General features: G+C 44.4%; 1 protein-coding gene across 3 annotated transcripts in view; it reads right to left on the reverse strand.

The window, feature by feature from the left end:
* Positions 1 to 11,961: 11,961 nt before the first annotated feature.
* Positions 11,962 to 18,929, reverse strand: part of TRIP11 (thyroid hormone receptor interactor 11) — a 68,746-nt gene continuing 61,778 nt past the window's right edge. For all 3 annotated transcript variants that reach the window (XM_080932673.1, XM_080932674.1, XM_080932672.1), the window contains exons 17-21: positions 18,796 to 18,877; positions 17,911 to 18,025; positions 17,205 to 17,321; positions 16,928 to 17,072; positions 11,962 to 15,504 (exon numbers count right to left, since the gene is read on the reverse strand). In XM_080932673.1, coding sequence (XP_080788799.1) covers positions 15,284 to 15,504; positions 16,928 to 17,072; positions 17,205 to 17,321; positions 17,911 to 18,025; positions 18,796 to 18,877 — 680 coding nt within the window. In that variant the 3' untranslated portion in view covers positions 11,962 to 15,283. The remainder of the gene's footprint in view (positions 15,505 to 16,927; positions 17,073 to 17,204; positions 17,322 to 17,910; positions 18,026 to 18,795; positions 18,878 to 18,929) is intronic.

Raw genomic sequence — 18,929 nt, forward strand, 5'->3', positions numbered from 1 at the left:
TAGCTTAAATGTCCTCTCTCCCTATAAGGACATGTCCATCAAGTACCTGGAATTCCTTTCAACATTCGCCAGCACCTCGTCCCTAGCCAACAATGTACACTTATCCAGAGACCCCTACTCACTACCCGGGGTTTATATAACCGTTGTTATATATATATATATATATGTATATATAGATAGATAGATAGATAGATAGATAGATAGATAGATAGATAGATAGATAGAGATAGAGATAGATAGATAGAGAGAGAGGGAGAGAGAGAGAGCTTTTTACTGAAACCTGTCCCAGAGAAAGCTGTCCTCACCACACTCACCTCTAATCAAGGTTCTGTGAAACCACCCACCCGGCTACACTTCATTCCTTCCAGTTTGCCAGCGTGTAGCAGGGTGCCAGGTCAGTCCAAGGGCCGAAGCAAACCGGGGCCAGCAATTGTGTGTGTGTATGTGCATGTGTGTGTGTGTGTGTGTGTGTATACACATGACCAGAGGGCTGGATGTGTGGAGATGCAGGCAGTTGGGAACTACACAGTGTGGATACTGGGAACCACACTCAGATCTGCTAAAAGCAATATGGCCTCTGAACTTCTGAGCTATTTCTCCACCCCATAGCCTCACTTTACCCACAATCCCCAGCTCTCCTGGAACTTTCACTGGTATTCAACATAGGAGTGACATCTCCTTAACTTGGAAGCAGTGCTGTCAATCAATATTTCTTCCCTTCATAGGCACTCTGCAGGAACCTGACAAAGGGGTGTACCCTGCTCACCCGATCTGTCGGTTTGCAAGCTCTATTTACTATCTCTTCAGAATGAAGAGCTACTTGTTGCTCTTGCAGAAGACCCAGGTTCAGTTCCCAGCATCCACAGGTGGTTAAAACCATCCCCAGCCTCAGGAGTCAAAATGCTGTTTGGCAAGGACAGAATGGCATGCAGGCAGCACACAGACACACAGTTCAGGAAGAAGGAAGAGCCAGCTCACCTACCCTCTCTCCCTCCCATCCAGTGATCACGCTCCCATCCATCCCTTCCTCTCCTCCCTCACTTCTCCCTCTCTCCCTTCTCTCCCATCCTCCTCCTCCCCTCTCTCCCTCCCTTCCTTCCTCCCTCTCTCCATCCTTTCTTCCTCCCTCTCTCCTTTCTTCCTTCCTCCTCCTCTTCCCTCCCCTCCCTCCCCATTTTTCCTCCCTCCCTCCCTCTCTCCCTCCCTTCCTTCCTCCCTCTCTCCTTCCCTTCCTCCCTCTCTCCCTCCCTTCCTTCCTCCTCTCTCCCTCCCTTCCTTCCTCCCTATCTCCTTCCTTTCCTTCCTCCTCTCTCCTTTCCTTCCTTCCTCCCTCCCTTTCTTCCTCCCTCCCTCCCTTCCTCCCCCCTCCCTCACTTCCTCCCCCCTCACTCCCTTCCTTCCTCACTCTCTCCCTCCTTCTCTCCCTCCCTCTCTGCCTTCCTCCCTCTTTCCCTCCATTTCTTCCTCCCTCCCTTCTTTCTCACCGCCCTCCCTTCCTTCTTTCCTCTCTCTCTTCCTCCCTTTCTTCCTCCCTCCCTCCCTCTCTCCCTCCCTTCCTTTCTTCCTCCTCCCTCCCTCTCTCCCTTACTTCCCCCTCCCTCTCTCCCTCCCTTCCTTCCTCCCTCTCTCCCTCCTTCCTTCCTCTCTCCCTCCCTTCCTTTCTTCCTCCCTCCCTCCCTTCCTCCCTCCCTCCCTTCCTCCCTCCCTCTCTCCCTCCCTTCCTTTCTTCCTCCCTCTCTCCCTCCCTTCCTTTCTTCCTCTCTCTCCCTCCCTTCCTTCTTCCCTCTCCCCCCTCCCTTCACTCCCTCCTACTCCCTCCCTCCTCCTCTCCCTCTCCCTTCCTTCCTTCCTCCTCTCCCTCCCTTCCTTCTCTCCTCCCTCCCTTCCTTTCTTCCTTCCTCTCCCTCCCTTCCTCTCTCCCTTCCTTCCTTCCTCCCTCCTCTCCCTTCCTTCCTCCCTCTCTCCTCCCTCCCTTCCTTCCTCCCTCTCTCCCTCCCTTCCTTCCTCCCTCTCTCCTCCCTCCTTCCTCTCCTCTCTCCTCCCTCCCTTCCTTCCTCCCTTCTCTCCCTCCCTTCCTCCCTCCCTTCCTTCCTCCCTCTCTCCCTCCCTCTCCTCCTCTCTCCCTCCCTTTCTTCCTTCCTCCTCTCTCCCTCCCTTCCTCCCTCTCTCCCTCCCTCCCTTCCTTCCCTCCCTCTCTCCCTCCCTTCCTTCCTCCCTCTCTCCCTCCCTTCCTTCCTTCCTCCCTCTCTCCCTCCCTTCCCTCCTCTCCCTCCCTCCCTTCCTTCCTCCCTCTCTCCCTCCCTTCCTTCCTCCCTCTCTCCCTCCCTTCCTTCCTCCCTCTCTCCCTCCCTTCCTTCCTCCTCTCTCCCCTCCCTCTCTCCCTCCCTTCCTTCCTCCCTCTTTCCCTCCCTTCCTTCTTCCCTCTCTCCCTCCCTTCCTTCCTCCCTCTCTCCCTTCCTTTCTTCCTCCCTCTCTCCCTCTCTCCCTCCCTCTCATTCCCTTCCTCACTCCCTCTCTCCCTTCCTCCCTTCCTCCCTCTCTCCCTCCCTCCCTTCCTCCCTTCCTCCCCCTCCCTCCCTTCCTTCCTCCCTCTCCCCCTTTATTTATTTATATTTACGTGTATGAGGGCTTATATTTATGTGTATAAGGGCTTATATTTACGTGTGTAAGGGCTTTGCCTGCATGTATATCTGTGCACCATGTGTGCCTGGTGCCCTCAGAGTTCAGAAGAGGGCGTCAGATCCCCTGGAGCTGGAGTCACAGGCACTAGTGAGCAACCTGATATGGGTGCTTGGACCCAAACTCTGCCCTCTGCAAAAGAGCAAGGGCTCTTAACCACTGAGTCGCATCTCTAGCCCCTCCTTCCCCCTTTTTTATATGCACGGGCACGGGTTGGTTGAAAGTTCAGGTAGAGATGTCCAGGTCTCAGGATTTTGAGAGGATGTTTTACACAAGAGACCAGCACCCAAAGAAATGTAGAAACTATACTGCAGAGAGGCTAAGCTATCCCAAATCATAGAGGCAAAGCTGTCAGAACCAGATTCTCCTACCTTCTGCTCCAGGATTCCTTCTCCCACTAGCACTTGTGAGCTTTACGTGTGTGTGTGTGTGTGTGTGTGTGTGTGTGTGTGTGTGTGTGCTTTGAATCTGTTTATTGGATCTAGAAGCTCCATCATGGTAAACATGAGCAGGATGTTGGGATGCTCTGCGCATGCCTGGAATTTCCTGGTAATTCAGCAAACCATAGAAATGCCTGGGCTTTCCCTGCATTGTTTCACCGACTGTGGTTTTAGGTATCGTTCTATAAAACAAACGAGACTTCGTGGAGTTCCAGACTCAGGATTAGCTAAGGTCATGTTTCCATTTGCCTTTATGTCTATTTCATTCTTGTTTGTCTATGATATAACGTGAATTTAGGTTTGGGAATCGCACACACTTAACTGTTAAATGGTGTGATGTTCAAATGACCTCACTACCTACTATAATTCTCACGAAATGAACCATCTGAGCAGCTCCTAGATTCTTGAATTTAGCAGCTCAGTAAAATCAGCTTCTTAAAAAGAAAACTTAAAAAACGGGGCCAAGCATGGCAGTACAAACTGGGGCCAGAGGCAGCCGGAACTCTGTGAGTTCAAAGCTAGCCTGGTCTACACATCTCATTTCTGGACAGTCAGGGCCAGAGATAGACTCCTGTATCAAACAAACAAACAGACCAACAAACACCAACTGGGGGTGGGGCATTGAGATCGTTCAGTTAGTAAAGCATTCGAGAGTGCCTGAGTGAAAACCCCAGCACCGGAGTGCAAGCCCCAGCACCCAGGTAAAATTCCGAGCATGGCAGGGAGCACAGCAACCCTAGCTGCCAAGTCAGAAACAGGAAATGTTGGGACTTGCAAGCCATCCAGTCTAGTGAGCTCCAGGTTCAGTAAGAGACCCTGCCTTGGAAAGAAAACAGCACTAGAGAAGACACCCAGAGTTAAACTCTGCCCCCATATATACAACCACACACACACACACACACACACACACACACAGACACACACACACACACATGAATACACACCTGCATGTGCATGCACACAACCACACACACACACACACACACACACACACATGAATACACACCTGCATGTGCATACACACAACCACACACACACACACACACACACACACACATGAATACACACCTGCATGTGCATACACACAACCACACACACACACACACACATGAATACACACCTGCATGTGCATACACACAACCACACACACACACACACACACACACACATGAATACTCACCTGCATGTGCATACACACAACCACACACACACACACACACACACACACACATGAATACACACCTGCATGTGCATACACACAACCGCACACATATGAAAACTCATATGAACAATATTATTTTGCTTATTTTGTCAAATAAAAATTAAAAATATGTAATAGCTATTATATATGACAGCACCGTGTTTTGTGGGAGAGAGCTTTCAGCACCAGAGGTAGAAAGCACAGACTTTTATTTTTCTCATTCTCAGTGGGCTGAAGACCATCCCAGATGATCAGCAAGTTTTCGGTCATAAGCTGAGTTCTGTTCTAAAGGGCAACATTTCCCCTTTAGTCACAGGCACCTCCAGCTGCTCCAAACAGCCTCCCAGCCTCCCTCGTCCACCCCAGCTCTGTCCAGACAGTTCCAGCACAGTTGTGAAGGTGCTAACCTCGCCTCTTCTCACTCATGGTCAGCAGTCTCACGAGACACCCGGTGCCTTCATGCCCTGGAAGCTCTAACCCAACTGGTTCTTATCCTGTGACTGCAGGGGTGTAACCAAGGACTCTCCATTTTAGCTAGTGCCCCAGGTCACCCTAATTTCTTAGCAATATGTGTTTGTTTGTTTGTTTGTTTTTAAATTGGTTGTTAAGTTTTGAAATCCGGATTTCACTCAAACTAATTTAAGTTTGGATTTAATAGCCATTTGTGGTTGGTAACTTTTCTAGTTCCCAGCATGACATCAGCCCTCACCTGATGGTCCGTTTGCTATGCTAGAAATAACACAGGGTAGTAGAAAACAATGAAAAGACTCATGATAATCCAGGTATGGCAGCTCAGATGTGTAAGCCCATCCTTCAAGAGGCTGAGGCCCTATGACTACCACCATGGAGCTCAGACCAGCCTGGGCTGCAGAGTGAGATGCCTGACTCAAAAGTACTTTATTTTTGTTGTCTTTGTTTTTGTTTTTAAGTTGCTTTTGGGCTAGGAAAACTGCTATCAATAAAGTTCTTGCTTCACAAACATGTGGACCTGAGTTTGGATCTCCAGGACCCACATTAAGTAAGGCCTGGTGAGTTGGCCCACACCTGCAGCCCTGGTGCTGGGTGTGGTGATGGAGATGGATGTAGACCAGACAATCTCTGAATCAGTGAGCTCTGGGTTCAAGGCCATACTCTGAATCAATGAGATCTGGGTTCAATGCCATACTCTGAATCAATGAGATCTGGGTTCAATGCCATACTCTGAATCAATGAGATCTGGGTTCAATGCCATACTCTGAATCAATGAGATCTGGGTTCAATTCCATACTCTGAATCAGTGAGATCTGGGTTCAATGCCATACTCTGAATCAGTGAGCTCTGGGTTCAATGCCATACTCTGAATCAATGAGATCTGGGTTCAATGCCATACCCTGAATCAGTGAGCTTTGGTTTCAATGTCATACTCTGAATCAATGAGATCTGGGTTCAATTCCATATTCTGAATCAGTGAGCTCTGGGTTCAATGCCATACTCTGAATCAGTGAGCTCTGGGTTCAATGCCATACTCTGAATCAGTGAGCTCTGGGTTCAATTCCATACTCTGAATTAGTGAGCTCTGGGTTCAATGCCATACTCTGAATCAGTGAGCTCTGGGTTCAAGGCCATACTCTGAAACAATGAGATCTGGGTTCAATTCCATATTCTGAATCAAAAAATAAAGTTGAGAGAGATTCTCAACCCTAATACCACCCCACCCTTAACACACATATGAGAGCAAGAGAGATCCAGAGAGAGAGAGAGAGAGAAAGGGCATTGACATTTCTCCCATTAAAAAAATGGAGCCTCCTCCCCAACTCCATAAGGTGCAGTGGTGCACACCTTTAATCTGGTGTTGATGAGTCAGAGGTAAGAAGATTTCTGAGCTCGACTAGTCTGGTCTACATAGCAAGTTCCAAGAGCGCCAACTCTACATAATGAGGCTCTGTTTTGGTTTAGTTTGGTTTTTGGTTTTTGGTTTCTTTTTTCTTTCTTTCTTTTTTCTTTCTTTCTTTCTTTCTTTTTTTAAGGACAAAAATCACAAACAAAATGGAACCTCAAGTTAGGTATAATACACACACCTCCCAACACTCCAGGAGGCCAGATAGGAAGCAAATGTATTCAGGGCCAGCCTGGGCTACATAGTGAATTAAAAGCTAGCCGGAGTTACACAGCAAGACTCTGTAGCCCAGTCAGACCTTGAATTTGTAAGACTGTGTCAAACAAAACAAAAACCTGACAAGAAATCGGTACCCTAAAAACAAAAGCAGGCAGGGGTGGGGGGACTGGGAAGACACAGAAATACAGAGGTGGGGGTGAGCCTGCAGCCATCTGAACTGCCCAGGAAGAAAACAGCCAGTACTGGAGGCATTGAAGGCCGGAAGCTAGTTACAAGTGTTGAGAGAGCAAGAAAGCCAAAGAAAATACTAAAGCAACCGTCATGGGCCACATCGGGCAGCCACTGCCTGACCCTAGAGGGGCCGCTGTAGACAATGCCACAGAACCCGGGAGCCAGACCACCCACGGAAGTGGACAGCAAGTCTGAGAAAGAATGTCTGTGGGAACCTGGGAGAGCAAGAAGGGCGCACAACAGTGAACTGAGCTAAAAGCAGAGGCAGAGGGCAGCCACAGACACTGCAATGCCGCATTTGGATCCTGACCTGAACTCGCCTCTGTGGAAACGGGAGACCTTCGATGCTGTCTGAAAACACGAATGCCCTCTGAGTGTTGGGGAATAAGAAATGACTTAGAAAGCACACTAAAAAAAGATAGTGGAGAAAAATGAAATAGGATGTTTAATCCTGAGTACAGGTTTAGGGAGGTTCTGTCTTTAGTTTGATGTTCGTGAAGAATAATTTATCTTCAATTAAATTTTTCTTTTACATGTAGTTTGTGTGAGCATGTGCTCATGTGCATGTGTGTGTTTTGGGGGGGTACACACAGCATTTTAATGAGCCTATGGTGAGGTATCAGAGGCTGAGACAAGAGGTTTGTCAGTAAGATTGAGGCTAGCCTGAGCTATGAAGTGAGTTCTAGGCCAACATGGCTACAGGCAAGAATGTTTCACTTTCTTGACAAAAGCGTAGTCTTTTCTTTCTCCTTTACCCGTGTGCGCACATGCATGGAGGTCAGCGGGCAGTACTGTTAGTCAGTTCTGAACTTCAACTTACTCACTAATCCACCTCACAGGCTCCCCCTTTTAAGTATTCATTGGTGCAGGCACACTTGCTGATGTGTGTGCAAGTATGTTTGAGAAAGCCCGTGCCCTGGCAGAGGCCAACAGAGGAGGCTGGGTGTCCTCTCTCAGTCTCTATCAGGCAAGGTTGTCCCCTGAACCAGGAAGCCAAGAGTCCCAGCGATCCTTCTGACTTCAACCCCTTCAAGCTGAGGTTACAGCGGGCAGTGGCTACTGGCTTGTTATAGACACTCCTCGTGACTGCACCATTGAGCCATCTCGCCAGCCTGAAGTATGGCCTTTTCCCCCCTCCCTGGATAAACTCTCCTTTGGACAACACAGTTCAGTCTTATTGGCAATATCCTTGGGCATCAGATGAGTTTGATTGACATGTGGATGTGATGTACCTGGGGCTGCTCTGAGGACACTCTGGTCCTCTGAAGCTGCCCTGGAAGCTTGCTCAGGACCACAAAAGGAGGCCTAACATTTCATTTCAAGTTAGTCAAGTTTGAGGCAGCTCAAACTGAACCAGTTTCCTGTGCCTAGAACAACAGACTCGGGGCAACAGTTAAGAGAATGGAATCAGATGATAATGTTCTGGTAAAAAGCCACCTTTTTGGTGTTAAAAAGATTATCAACCCAGGTGCTAAGGGTAGAGAATCGGGGACCAGGACTGGAACTCTAGAGAACCTGAGGTTCTGCAGCATCCAACATCCTCACAGAAGTGACTGTGCGTCTCCTTGTGTCTAGACTTACACATGACCTGTGCAGTCCCTCTTCCCAACCCGTTTGCTGTGAGAGGTGCACATGCCCTGCTTCTTCCTGTGAACAATGGCTACTGCTGGGCTTTTAAACGTGCATCTCAAAGCAACGACGTCAAGTATAGAGGCATCGGGCCCGGGTCACACCCAGAGATATTCCCACAGGAAGCCCCATGCTTCCCTGGCCTGAACCTGTGTAAGCATCTGTGAATCTGGATTTGGAGTTTAAAGTCATTCCTGGAGAGGTCAGGACTGGGAGAAACACTCACTGATGTTTAGATCATCCTTCAAGATGGTCTCGTTTGGTGTGGTTTTAAGATGTGCTAAAGTACAGATGCTTTGAAAATAACAGATGGGGGTCTGGGATGAAGTGGGAGCTGGTGGGCTTGGTTGGTGCTGGGCACGGGACTTGCTGTTATGCGCTCCTTTGCGACTGTGTTCAAAGCTTTCCTTATTCTAAGCCTTCTCTAACACAGCCCTGTTATGATTCGATGGGGCCGGAGCGCAAAGGCTCATCCCGCTCTCCGCATTCTTTGGACATTCCTGAAGTTTCTGCACTTGAAATCACACTTTGAAGTGTTTGTGGGCCAAGTCCAGCATCTTGGCCCACAGATTTTTCTGACCTTTTGCTGAATGTGGGTCAGACTTTCTTTACATTTCTCATTATTTCTGGTTGAAAACTGGACCGCAAGTGACTCTGATCTGTTTTTGATTCTTTTAGCTTCATCAAATTGTTTAACTCCGGCCGTTTGTCTCACCACAGGAAAGTGTAGCTACTTCTGATCAGCTTTACATTCGGGTTTGAATTTCTAGTCTGACTTCCCAGGCTCAATCCTGGAGAGATCAGTAGTCAGCAATATTTGTTCTTGCTCAACCCCCAGAGGCCCTGAGGCTTCCATATGTAGTAGTAGGTTGTGTGTGCAGATGAACAGCCCACTGAGGTTGTTGGCCCAGATCTCCCTGCCAGTCAGGCTGTGACCTCTCCCCTGCCCAAGGTCACATCACCCAGACTAACCACAACTCTCCCTAGCAGGGCTGCACAGTGGATTCCTGCTGGCCCTCCCTCCTCCTGCCCTCATTCCCAGCAGAGTGTAACTCACTCGGCAGCAAAGCTGCAGGTTTTCATGACCCGCTCAGAGGTTTGGGGTGAGAGCTGCAGCAGGCAGGCCCCAGATTCCAATAATTCCTACACACAGTACTAGAAGCCTTTCAGAAATGGTTTTGAACTTCCTGGTTGCCTTCGTCAACTTCCCGACTGGTTGATCTCTTCATAATGGCCATCCAGATGCCCCTAATAGCTATGTGCTGGTATTTCACACACCGAAGACTGCCAGCAGGGCAAATCTCAGCTAGTAAATCTGACGTCCGAAGTAGGAAAGAAACTGGGTGTGGTGACCATGCCTGTAAGCCGAACACAATGGAGGCAAGGACAACAGGATCTATGCAAGATCCACTTTCCCAGCTGGTCAGCACTTAGAAGTGCTCTTCCAGGACTCAGCTTGGTTCCTAGCACTCACACTGGCCGGCTCACGGGTCATCCAACACCCTCTTCCGGCGCTGCAGAACTTATGCGCCTGTACACACACACACACACACACACACACACACACACACACACAAATGGCTCTAGAGAGAGGCACTTGCTGTCAAGCCTGACAACTTTGGTTTGATCCTTGGATCCATATAATGGAAAAGAGACAACTTCTACATGCTCTCCTGACATTCACACATGTGCACACACACATACAAAATAAGCTAACCTGTAATAAAACAACTTTATCCTGATGGTCCCTTTTTGAGGAAACTATCTGAAAACAGCTTTGGTTAAGGGGCTCCCACATGTCATGGTTCCTGCTACCTAAACAAGCCACACAGGAAACCCAAGGCAGATTTGCACTGCTTTGTTTCTCCAGCTGTAGGGGAAGTGCCCTCTGGAAGTGCACTCAGTTAAGGACACACACCAGGTCACTGTGGCTCAAGGGCAGAGACCCTCTACTGTGAGAGAACGTATGCACCTTCAACACACACACATGCCTTGTGTTCCAAAGTGACAACAGCAACAACAAATGTGTCTTGGATCTTTAAGGAATTTATGGGCTATCTAGAAAACAAATTTAACAAACTTTGTATGAAATTCAGCCAAATACTTCAAATTACCCAGATTCGACTGAGGGCCAGGAATAGGGAACTAAAGTTAAAGGTTGTTAGAGCTGGAAAAGAATGTGTAAAATGACAGCTGAGAATTCTCAGTTAGGGCATCATTACAGGGGAAACTACTGACATCTTAACCCCAGCATGGCTCAATAAAGGCTCCAAGTTAGGAGCCAAAGCAGAAAACCAACTAAAGGCTCAAATATTTGCCTTAAGTGATCTAAGTAACATTTTAAATTACTCCTTATCTCCAAGATAAATGTTGTAGCAATTATAAAGGATTAGTAATTTATAGCACTGCTAAGATCTGACAACGTGCTGTAAAACTCTCAGCTACATCTTTATTCACGTGAGTTAAGGACACAAAGGTTCAGTTGCTACATTCTGTACTCCAGTAGAGCTGGTCAGGGCTAGAGCCATGGTCGGTTTAATTCACCAGCCTGTTTCCTTCAAGACGTGCTCCTCCCATTTATCTGACAGCCCAAACCAGGGCCCTCCAGCAACCTTCAGTGTGTGACCCCAAGAATATTTCCCACACTTCTCTCGACTGTACATGTGTCTGTCTCACCACTTGGCCCAGGCCTAATGTTTCTTCCTCCCTCTTAGCAGACTTCCCATAACACACCCCTGTACAACTTTTTGTACCCCTCGTTTCTGCCCATACCCTTATGGGGTCCTTCCCATCTGAAGACAGCCATTCCACCCATGTGCCAGTATCTCCTCTGCTGGGTTTTCCCCCCTTGGGCTCCCCACTGCCCTTCCCACAGCATCTACACATTGGCTCTCGGCTTTGAAGGATGCTCTCTCTACCCCTAACATCAGCAGAGCTCCTACAAACACAATCTGCACTTGCCACCCAACCACTCCACAAAGAAGCCTTTGCTGACTTCTAGCCACACCTTCGTCAAACCCAAACAAAACAGTTCCTGATCCCTAAATCCAACAGCAGGGTAATTATCTAACACACATGTGAACAAACCTGTTGCTTGTTCTTTGTAACTATCTTTGTAACTAAGGCTGCTATCAGATGGGTACCACTTCAGATGAGAAAAGTGAACCAATGAAGTGATCCTGTCAAAGGTCACACAAAAGGGGCCAAAGTCTGAACTCCAATTCAGCTATCAAATTAAAACTCCATTCCTTACAATGTGATCACCCGAAGAATTAAAAATAGGTTCTGTGCCTAAGAACAAATGGAGTTGTCTGAATGAGCTTGGAAAAAGACTAAGTGACCAGTGATGCAAACTACGCCCTCTGAAGGGGACAATGAGAACCCCATCAGCTAGACCCTCAGATCATCCTTCCACGTGCAATCCTGACAGTCTTAAGTGGATCATACTTAGCATCTAAGACTGAATCCCTGCAGATGTGCAGAGCAAGTGAACACCGAAGTTATCAGAGGCTGCTACAAACAATCCGTGCAAGTCATTTCTCCTCAAGAGACGCCAGCAGCTGTTTCCCAAGTGTTTTTATTGAAGATGAAGACACAGCCAACTTGTATCGTTTGCATTTGGAGAGTTTTTTTTTTTTTTTTTTTTTTTTTTTGCCTTGCAATGCTCCTGAGAAATTCAAGAGTGCACTGGCTTGAGCTCTATATAAAATACAACCGAATCTTACAGTACAGTTGAAAATTTCTCACATTTAGATACCTTCCTATCAATCAAGACAATGTATCAATTTTAGGTGATTAAATCATAAGTTAAGATGCAAAGACAGGCAAATCATCAGAAATGTCAACATCACAATGATCATCATTTTCCCATAGGAATATATAAAATAAATATGAACTGATATTTACACAAGAGAAGTTTTTGTTGCTAGAAGATGCTTTACATGCTTGATATATGAAAATTTCTTTAATTAAAAAAACCCAGTTCAAATGGTTTCATCTTCACCTGTGCCAGCCCTGCCTCCCTCCCGTAGCTGACTTGAGTAAGCACTTGGATACTCTTGAATCCTTGGGCTGATTAAAGAAACTAAAGGCTTTTCTTGGGTAACAGTTATGTTTAGCCGGCTAGCTGCATGCCATCTCTTCTTGACAATGTGCTTTGGTCCCCCCTACCTTTAAAAACAAACAAACAAACAAACCCCAAGAATATCAACGTAAAACTCAACAGCACACATGCCAGTGATTACATCCGATCAACACCAATGGCAGGGTGAATTCTTGACGGTGTATTTCGCTGTACTTGAGAACCATTAGGAATGTTGTGAAGAACTGTGGCTTCCAAGGCAAAATTCAACTACAAATTCTAAGTGCAAAAAGACATCAACAGCCCACTTACAGCAGTTACAACAGTACAGTAAGTCTGTGGCTTCTAATGTCAAATTAAACCACAAATTCCACAAAGTGGTTGCAGATCTCAAGAGCAGACTTGTGCAGAGCCCCAAGCAGTGTCCTGTTGGAACCGATGAACGTGTGTGCTTCTTCTCTGACTCAACTTAGTTTCAGAAAAGCTGATGGGTTGTATCTGGTTTAGATCAATGCACACGTAGGATGCACATAACAGAGACATTAGGTACTGCAGCGTTCAGACAAGGCCGGATGCTTCAAAAGCAGCCACGTGATACAGTGTTCTTTGATGCCTGGATGTAGAACCCCTATGGCAGCCTTCAAACTTCAGTTACATGAACCGATGGGGGGGGGGGGGAGATTTTAGTCAAGTAACTTCAAATGTCATAAGTTATTTAAATATAAAACACATTGTTTAAATATCCACCATGTAACTCTTCCTTAAAACAATTTACATCTCCCATTTTCTTCTTATTGTAAAAACTAGTCTTTTAGCTCCTTTATTCAGAGGTTAGAATTTCCTGCCAAGCAGTACATGATCCAGGGTAATAAGAGAGAATGACTGTTTAAGAAACATAGAAAAACTTGTATCAGCAGACCCCCAATTTACACTGGCTTAACTGTATCGACTTTGGAGTTTGCCAAACTGATACCCACTAAACGGAAACCATGCTTCGGGCTCAGTCTCTGTTCGCCGGACTGGGCAGCAGTGGGAGCGGAGCTTGTGCTCAGTGGTCCCTGGAGCCGACGGACAGCTGAGTGTTGCAAACAAATGCTCGATTCAAGATGGTTTTTTATTGTGGTGGATTTATTGGGCTGTGAGCCCTCTGTAGGTTGAGGGGTATCTGCAACATCGGCAAAGCAGGCCGGAGCAGATTAGCATCTCTATTAACTCTGCTGGCAACTTTTTCTAACACAGAGAGAGAAATCAGGATAACAAGTTTGTTAAGGACGCAGGTGACATCAGAAAGCAGCATTATCTCATTTACTTCATTTTTCAGAAAAAAATATTTTAACCATCAACACATTATTAAAACCACCAGACTTCCAAACACAGTAGAAATATACAGTTTACCACAGGTAAATGTACAAACAACCCAGTTGGCGCTGGCAGGCGCCAGGACTGGCCACACTTTTGAACTCTCCTTTCCTTGCTATATAGGCTTTTCTGTTTTAGAGGCTTATCTGAATTTACAAAATATGCAAGAAACAACTTTTAAATGTACAGCATCAACAATACAAATATGAACATCCTGAAACGCTGGGGCTGTGGAATCAGGATTTTTTTTCTTTCATAACGGCTTTGTGAAAAGGTTCAGAAGTACTTGAAGTCCTGAACACCCGGTGTTAGTGCACTGAATGACCAAGTGATTAGCAGAGTGCCGTACCCCACACAGGTGAAGCTCACACAGAGGCAGGAAGTAATAGGTCTCGGGATATTGCTAACAGTGGTCTAAGGTTTACGTGGATGTAGCCACACATAAAGTGTAACTTGTGCATGAAAACCTTGTGACTTTTTTAATTGTTTTTTTGTTTGTTTGTTTTGTGTGTGTGTGTGGGTGTGGGTGTGTGTGTGTGTGTTGAGGAAGGGGATCACTATGGTTGTTGCTCTGACTAGTCTGAAACTCACTGTGTATACCAGGCTGGCCTCAAATCCTAAGCAATCCTCTTGCTTCTGTCTCTCAGGTGGTGGGATTAACCATGAGCCACCAGACCTAGCTGGAAACCTGTAGTTTTAGGTGATACTTTAAAAAGACAGTTCAGCTCTTGAAACTAAATGACACCATTTAGTTACTCACAACATGTACTCCACAATAAAAAGAAACAAACTACTGACCCATGAAACAACTTGGATGGATCTCAAGGGAATTGTGCTAAGTGAAAAACACCCATTTCAAGAGGTTACATAACATATGATTTCATTTAAACAGCATTTACAGAACAACAAAATTATAGAGGGTGACAGTTAGTGGTTGTCAGGAATTAGAGGAGGCAGCGAGGGTTAGAAAAAGGCAGCTCAAGGATCCTTCTGATGAAGAGCTGGATCCTGACTTAGATGGTCAGATGAATCTACACATATGATAAAATTGCATAGAACCAAATACCTGCTTTGCCTCAGGGCACTGATGACCTCACAGGGTCTGTTCTCTGTAGAGCACAGGGTCGTCTACCTGTGACTCCATGTGTGCTGCAGAGCCTTTTCTGCTCCATGTACAGAAGCCTTTATTAGGCATCCGTGGGGGTTGGGGGACAGCTGAATTCCTTATCTTTAAAAGAAGAACCACGTGCTCAAATATTAAATGAGCTTGAAGCAGACATACAGTTTACTATTCTTGCCTCTCCTTTAGAGTTTTGTAAATTAAAAAGTAAACCAAATGTTTCTAGTTTTAAATTAGGTAACATCATAAAGCAGATTATATATCAGATACTTGCTCTTCCGACACCTGCAAGTTCTAAAAGCATTAAGAATATTTTTATTAACAGAGAAATTACAACTACAAACAAATACATGACTCTTTCCAGAAGGCCACTTTGTGATAAAGGTCATACACATACAGTGTTCATGGTTTCTTTAAAGTGCTACATAGTCTCAGCATTGAAAGCTACCTATTGCTTTAGAAGGTCTTTCAGTACAACACCAGCGCTGTTGTCAGGTGACACTGGCAAAGGTGTAAACGTGGGTAGAACATCTGAGATGGGTTTCAAGAGAAGATGTCCAGGCCCACCACGTCCATGTCCAGCTGGGTTAATAAGGGGCACAGCTGCTGATCGGGGAGCCAAGAATGGATTCACATCTGCTCTTCTTCCTGCCCTGGATTCTGCTGTATCTAAAAGATAAGACACTGATTTAGTTTCTGTCCTTCACAAAGAGGTTTAATGAAAGAATCCTCTGAACACAGTTTTATCAAATTCATCAACATAGTTGTTGAGGTTTGTTGTTGGTACAGGGTCTCTAGCTCAAGCTGGCCATGAACCCCTAATAGCAGAGGCTGATCCTTCTGCTCTACTTTCTGAGCTAAGATTATGCTAACAGGTTCAATTTTAACACAAGCATTTGAGTGGGAGGCGGGGAGGGTGAGTGGGTGAGTATATGAAAGGTTGAGATCTCGTGATAAAGAATGTACAAATGTCTTTTAGGAAGATATAGCCTACTGTAACATGAAAAAGAAAAAAGTATAGTCTATACTCCTAGAGTGACAACTTTTCACTGAATTTAGCAGCCAAACCTTTTATCTTAATGACAGATAAATTTTATTACTTTATCTTTGTACCCAAAAATTTTTTAAAAAATGTTTGTCTAAATAACTAAGAAAGTTTTAAAAATTCTAGAATAGAAGCTCTTTAATATTTTATCTAAATTTAACTATGGTTGGTGTATGATATGAACTAGGGAACATTACAATATGTTTCTTAAGTCTATACTAAAATATGTAAATTATGGGGAAAGAGAATTGGTTTACAGTCTAGTGTATAATTAAATTTCAACTCAAGAAATATTATTATACACCAATATCATCAATATAAAATAATTAAGACCATTACAACTCAGTGGAATCAAAAATACACACATGTAACTACCAGCCATATCCTTCCAAACAGACTTTGCTACATGCAAGGTGTTTTGCCACATTCTTGAATGTTTAGGTCAGTTAACTAAACCAACATTATTTTTATATATATATTATTTATGTGGCAAAGTTTGGTTATTGAATAACAAGAAGTCCAAAAATAAAAATCATTTTCAGGATATAAATTATGCTTATAAGTTTGATTAATAAGAAGTACCACCAGAGAGACATGAAAACATGGGACAAAGCAAAGATATAACTAGCTCACTGCCATTTCCAGGACAGTAATTCAAAGTGACTTATACTGATAATTAAGATAAAGTCGCAAATAAAATCACAGGTTACTACAATGTCTCTAAATACACCGCAATCCCTCTATATATACTATAGTGCCTATAAACATGAGCTGGGGTGTGTGGGAACAGCCAGTGACAGATTTCTCACAAAGACTCTGGGAATTATTCCTACATGAAAAACATCTCATACCGTTTACATTAATTAAAATAAATAAATTACAAGCTACTAACATATAAGGTCCAAATTTAGTGACATTAGAATTTTGGAAGAAGTATTACAAAGCACTGAAAAGTTTATGTCACTATCATGAGTAACAAATTAGTAACAAATCCTAAGTTAAGCTTTGATTTTTACCACTGAGGGAAAATCACGTCCCTCATTTTACCTGTAAAGCTTTCGGGTGGGCCCATGTCAACTTTCCTTCTTCCCAGAGAATCTAGAGGCTTCAGGTCATGAACTGACAGCTTTGGGGGCGGGACAGATGGATGAGATTCTGTTTCCAGAAATTTAACAAAGAGTTCTGAAAAAGACTAAGAAAAAATATTTTGGTATATTACTGAGGTTGTATTAAAGAATACAGGAGAAATCTGATAGTATGCAAATGAGTGTTGTATGAAATCACTTTATTATTCATGTTCAACAGGAATAATACTGGGTCTTACATTGTTAAACACAGACTGTTGATTTGGTCTCAAAGGTGTACTGGGCACACTTTTTGACCCTCCTCCCAGCCATCCAGCCATCCACCGGGTAACACCTCCTTGATCTTCAGCAAACAGCTGTGAGGACATTTTAAAACAGAAAAATACTATCAATACAGGACAAGAAAATGAGAGCCACTTTATTGGGACTTCAGAGAAGAGTAAACATGCTTTATAGTTCAAGTTCTAGTAGGTGCTTCCTAGACTGACGGTTACGAAGAAAACAAAATGCCACCCCAAACACAATCTGAAGTAAATGTTCCAGATACGGTTATATCTCAAAACTTTCAGTCATCTGATAAAACAACTGGTTTATAAGTCGTAAAATACTTTAACACTATACACACTGAACCAAAGCACCTCTTGGGTCAAGAAAACTGTATTAAACTCAAGGTATATACACAGTAAAAAGAAACTATTTTCTATGATGCCCTATATTATAAATGTAATTATAAACATTTAGAACAAGAACCAGGATGTAGTTCGGGGTAGAAAACTCACTTAACACATGAGAGACAAGCTAGACTCCATCCCCAGCGAAAACAGAGACAGAGAAGGAGGGAAGGAGGTAGGGAGGGAGGGAAGGAGGGAGGACCAGAGTAGGAAAACTACAAAGAGGTGGGTGGACAGAGGAAAGGGGACTTAGAGTGCTGTTACTGCCTGTCACCTGCTCCATTTCCTCCCTTTTAACACCCAAGATGCTCCCCATGAGTCGAAACACTTCATGACGCTGGCTCTTAGGTGTGTGGAAATGACCAACGAAGAGGTTTCTCATGAGGACTCTAGGAAAATCAAGGCAGAAACAGTTGAAGTCAACCTAACATGGCCTATCTACCACAACCATACCTGAACACTAAATAAGTAAACTTTTTTTATATTTAAACAATGAAATGCTTAATTATAAAGACTGAATAAGACACTCTAAAGTAGCTTTTTAAATAAGTCTAATTAGGAATATTTCAGACCACCTAAAATGCATACTTAAAAAAAGACCATTTATTACCTACTCATTTCTTTAGACCCAGAGCTAACTGAAGGAAGTATCTCATAAGTAATCCTCAACACCTCAGCAGGTGGGTGATTCTCATTGAGAGATACAAAAATGGAGATAGTTCTTATGTATCCCCAACCATATTTATTAAAAAATTTAAATAATATTTTAAATTTAAAAATATTACATCAGATATTATTACATAAATAACCAGCTTTCAGACCTATATTTTAACACGTTGGATATGTTTACCTAAGGGTAGTAAAGAGGGAAAACATTAACAATAAACCTTTTATTTTCTAAGTATTTCATTTAGATGTGATTTTTTTTTTAAATTCTTGCATATGGTTTTGAGAAAACAAATGAGTCAGGAAGCAGACTTTAAAAATAAAAGAAGGTAAGTTGTTCTATTGACTGCCATCAAAACTACCTATACCTCATTGTATAAGAAGAGGAAAGGCTTGTTGAACTGTAGTCATGTGTAAACATCTACTGCAGCTAGGCTGTTCTACGAGAGCAACTCCTGTAACACAGGAGAGGAAGCCATGAGGCGGTGCTTACTTGTCCACTTTTCCTTCCGTGCTGTTCACTAAGCTCATCAATTTCTTCTGCGCATCATCCAGCATCTCTTGGCGGAGCTCATCTGTTTAAGAGGAAGTGGATAAAAAACGGTGACTGGCCCATGTGAATAAATG

This window comes from Micromys minutus, assembly GCF_963924665.1.
Source record: "Micromys minutus genome assembly, chromosome: 1".
Lineage (NCBI taxonomy): Eukaryota > Metazoa > Chordata > Mammalia > Rodentia > Muridae > Micromys > Micromys minutus.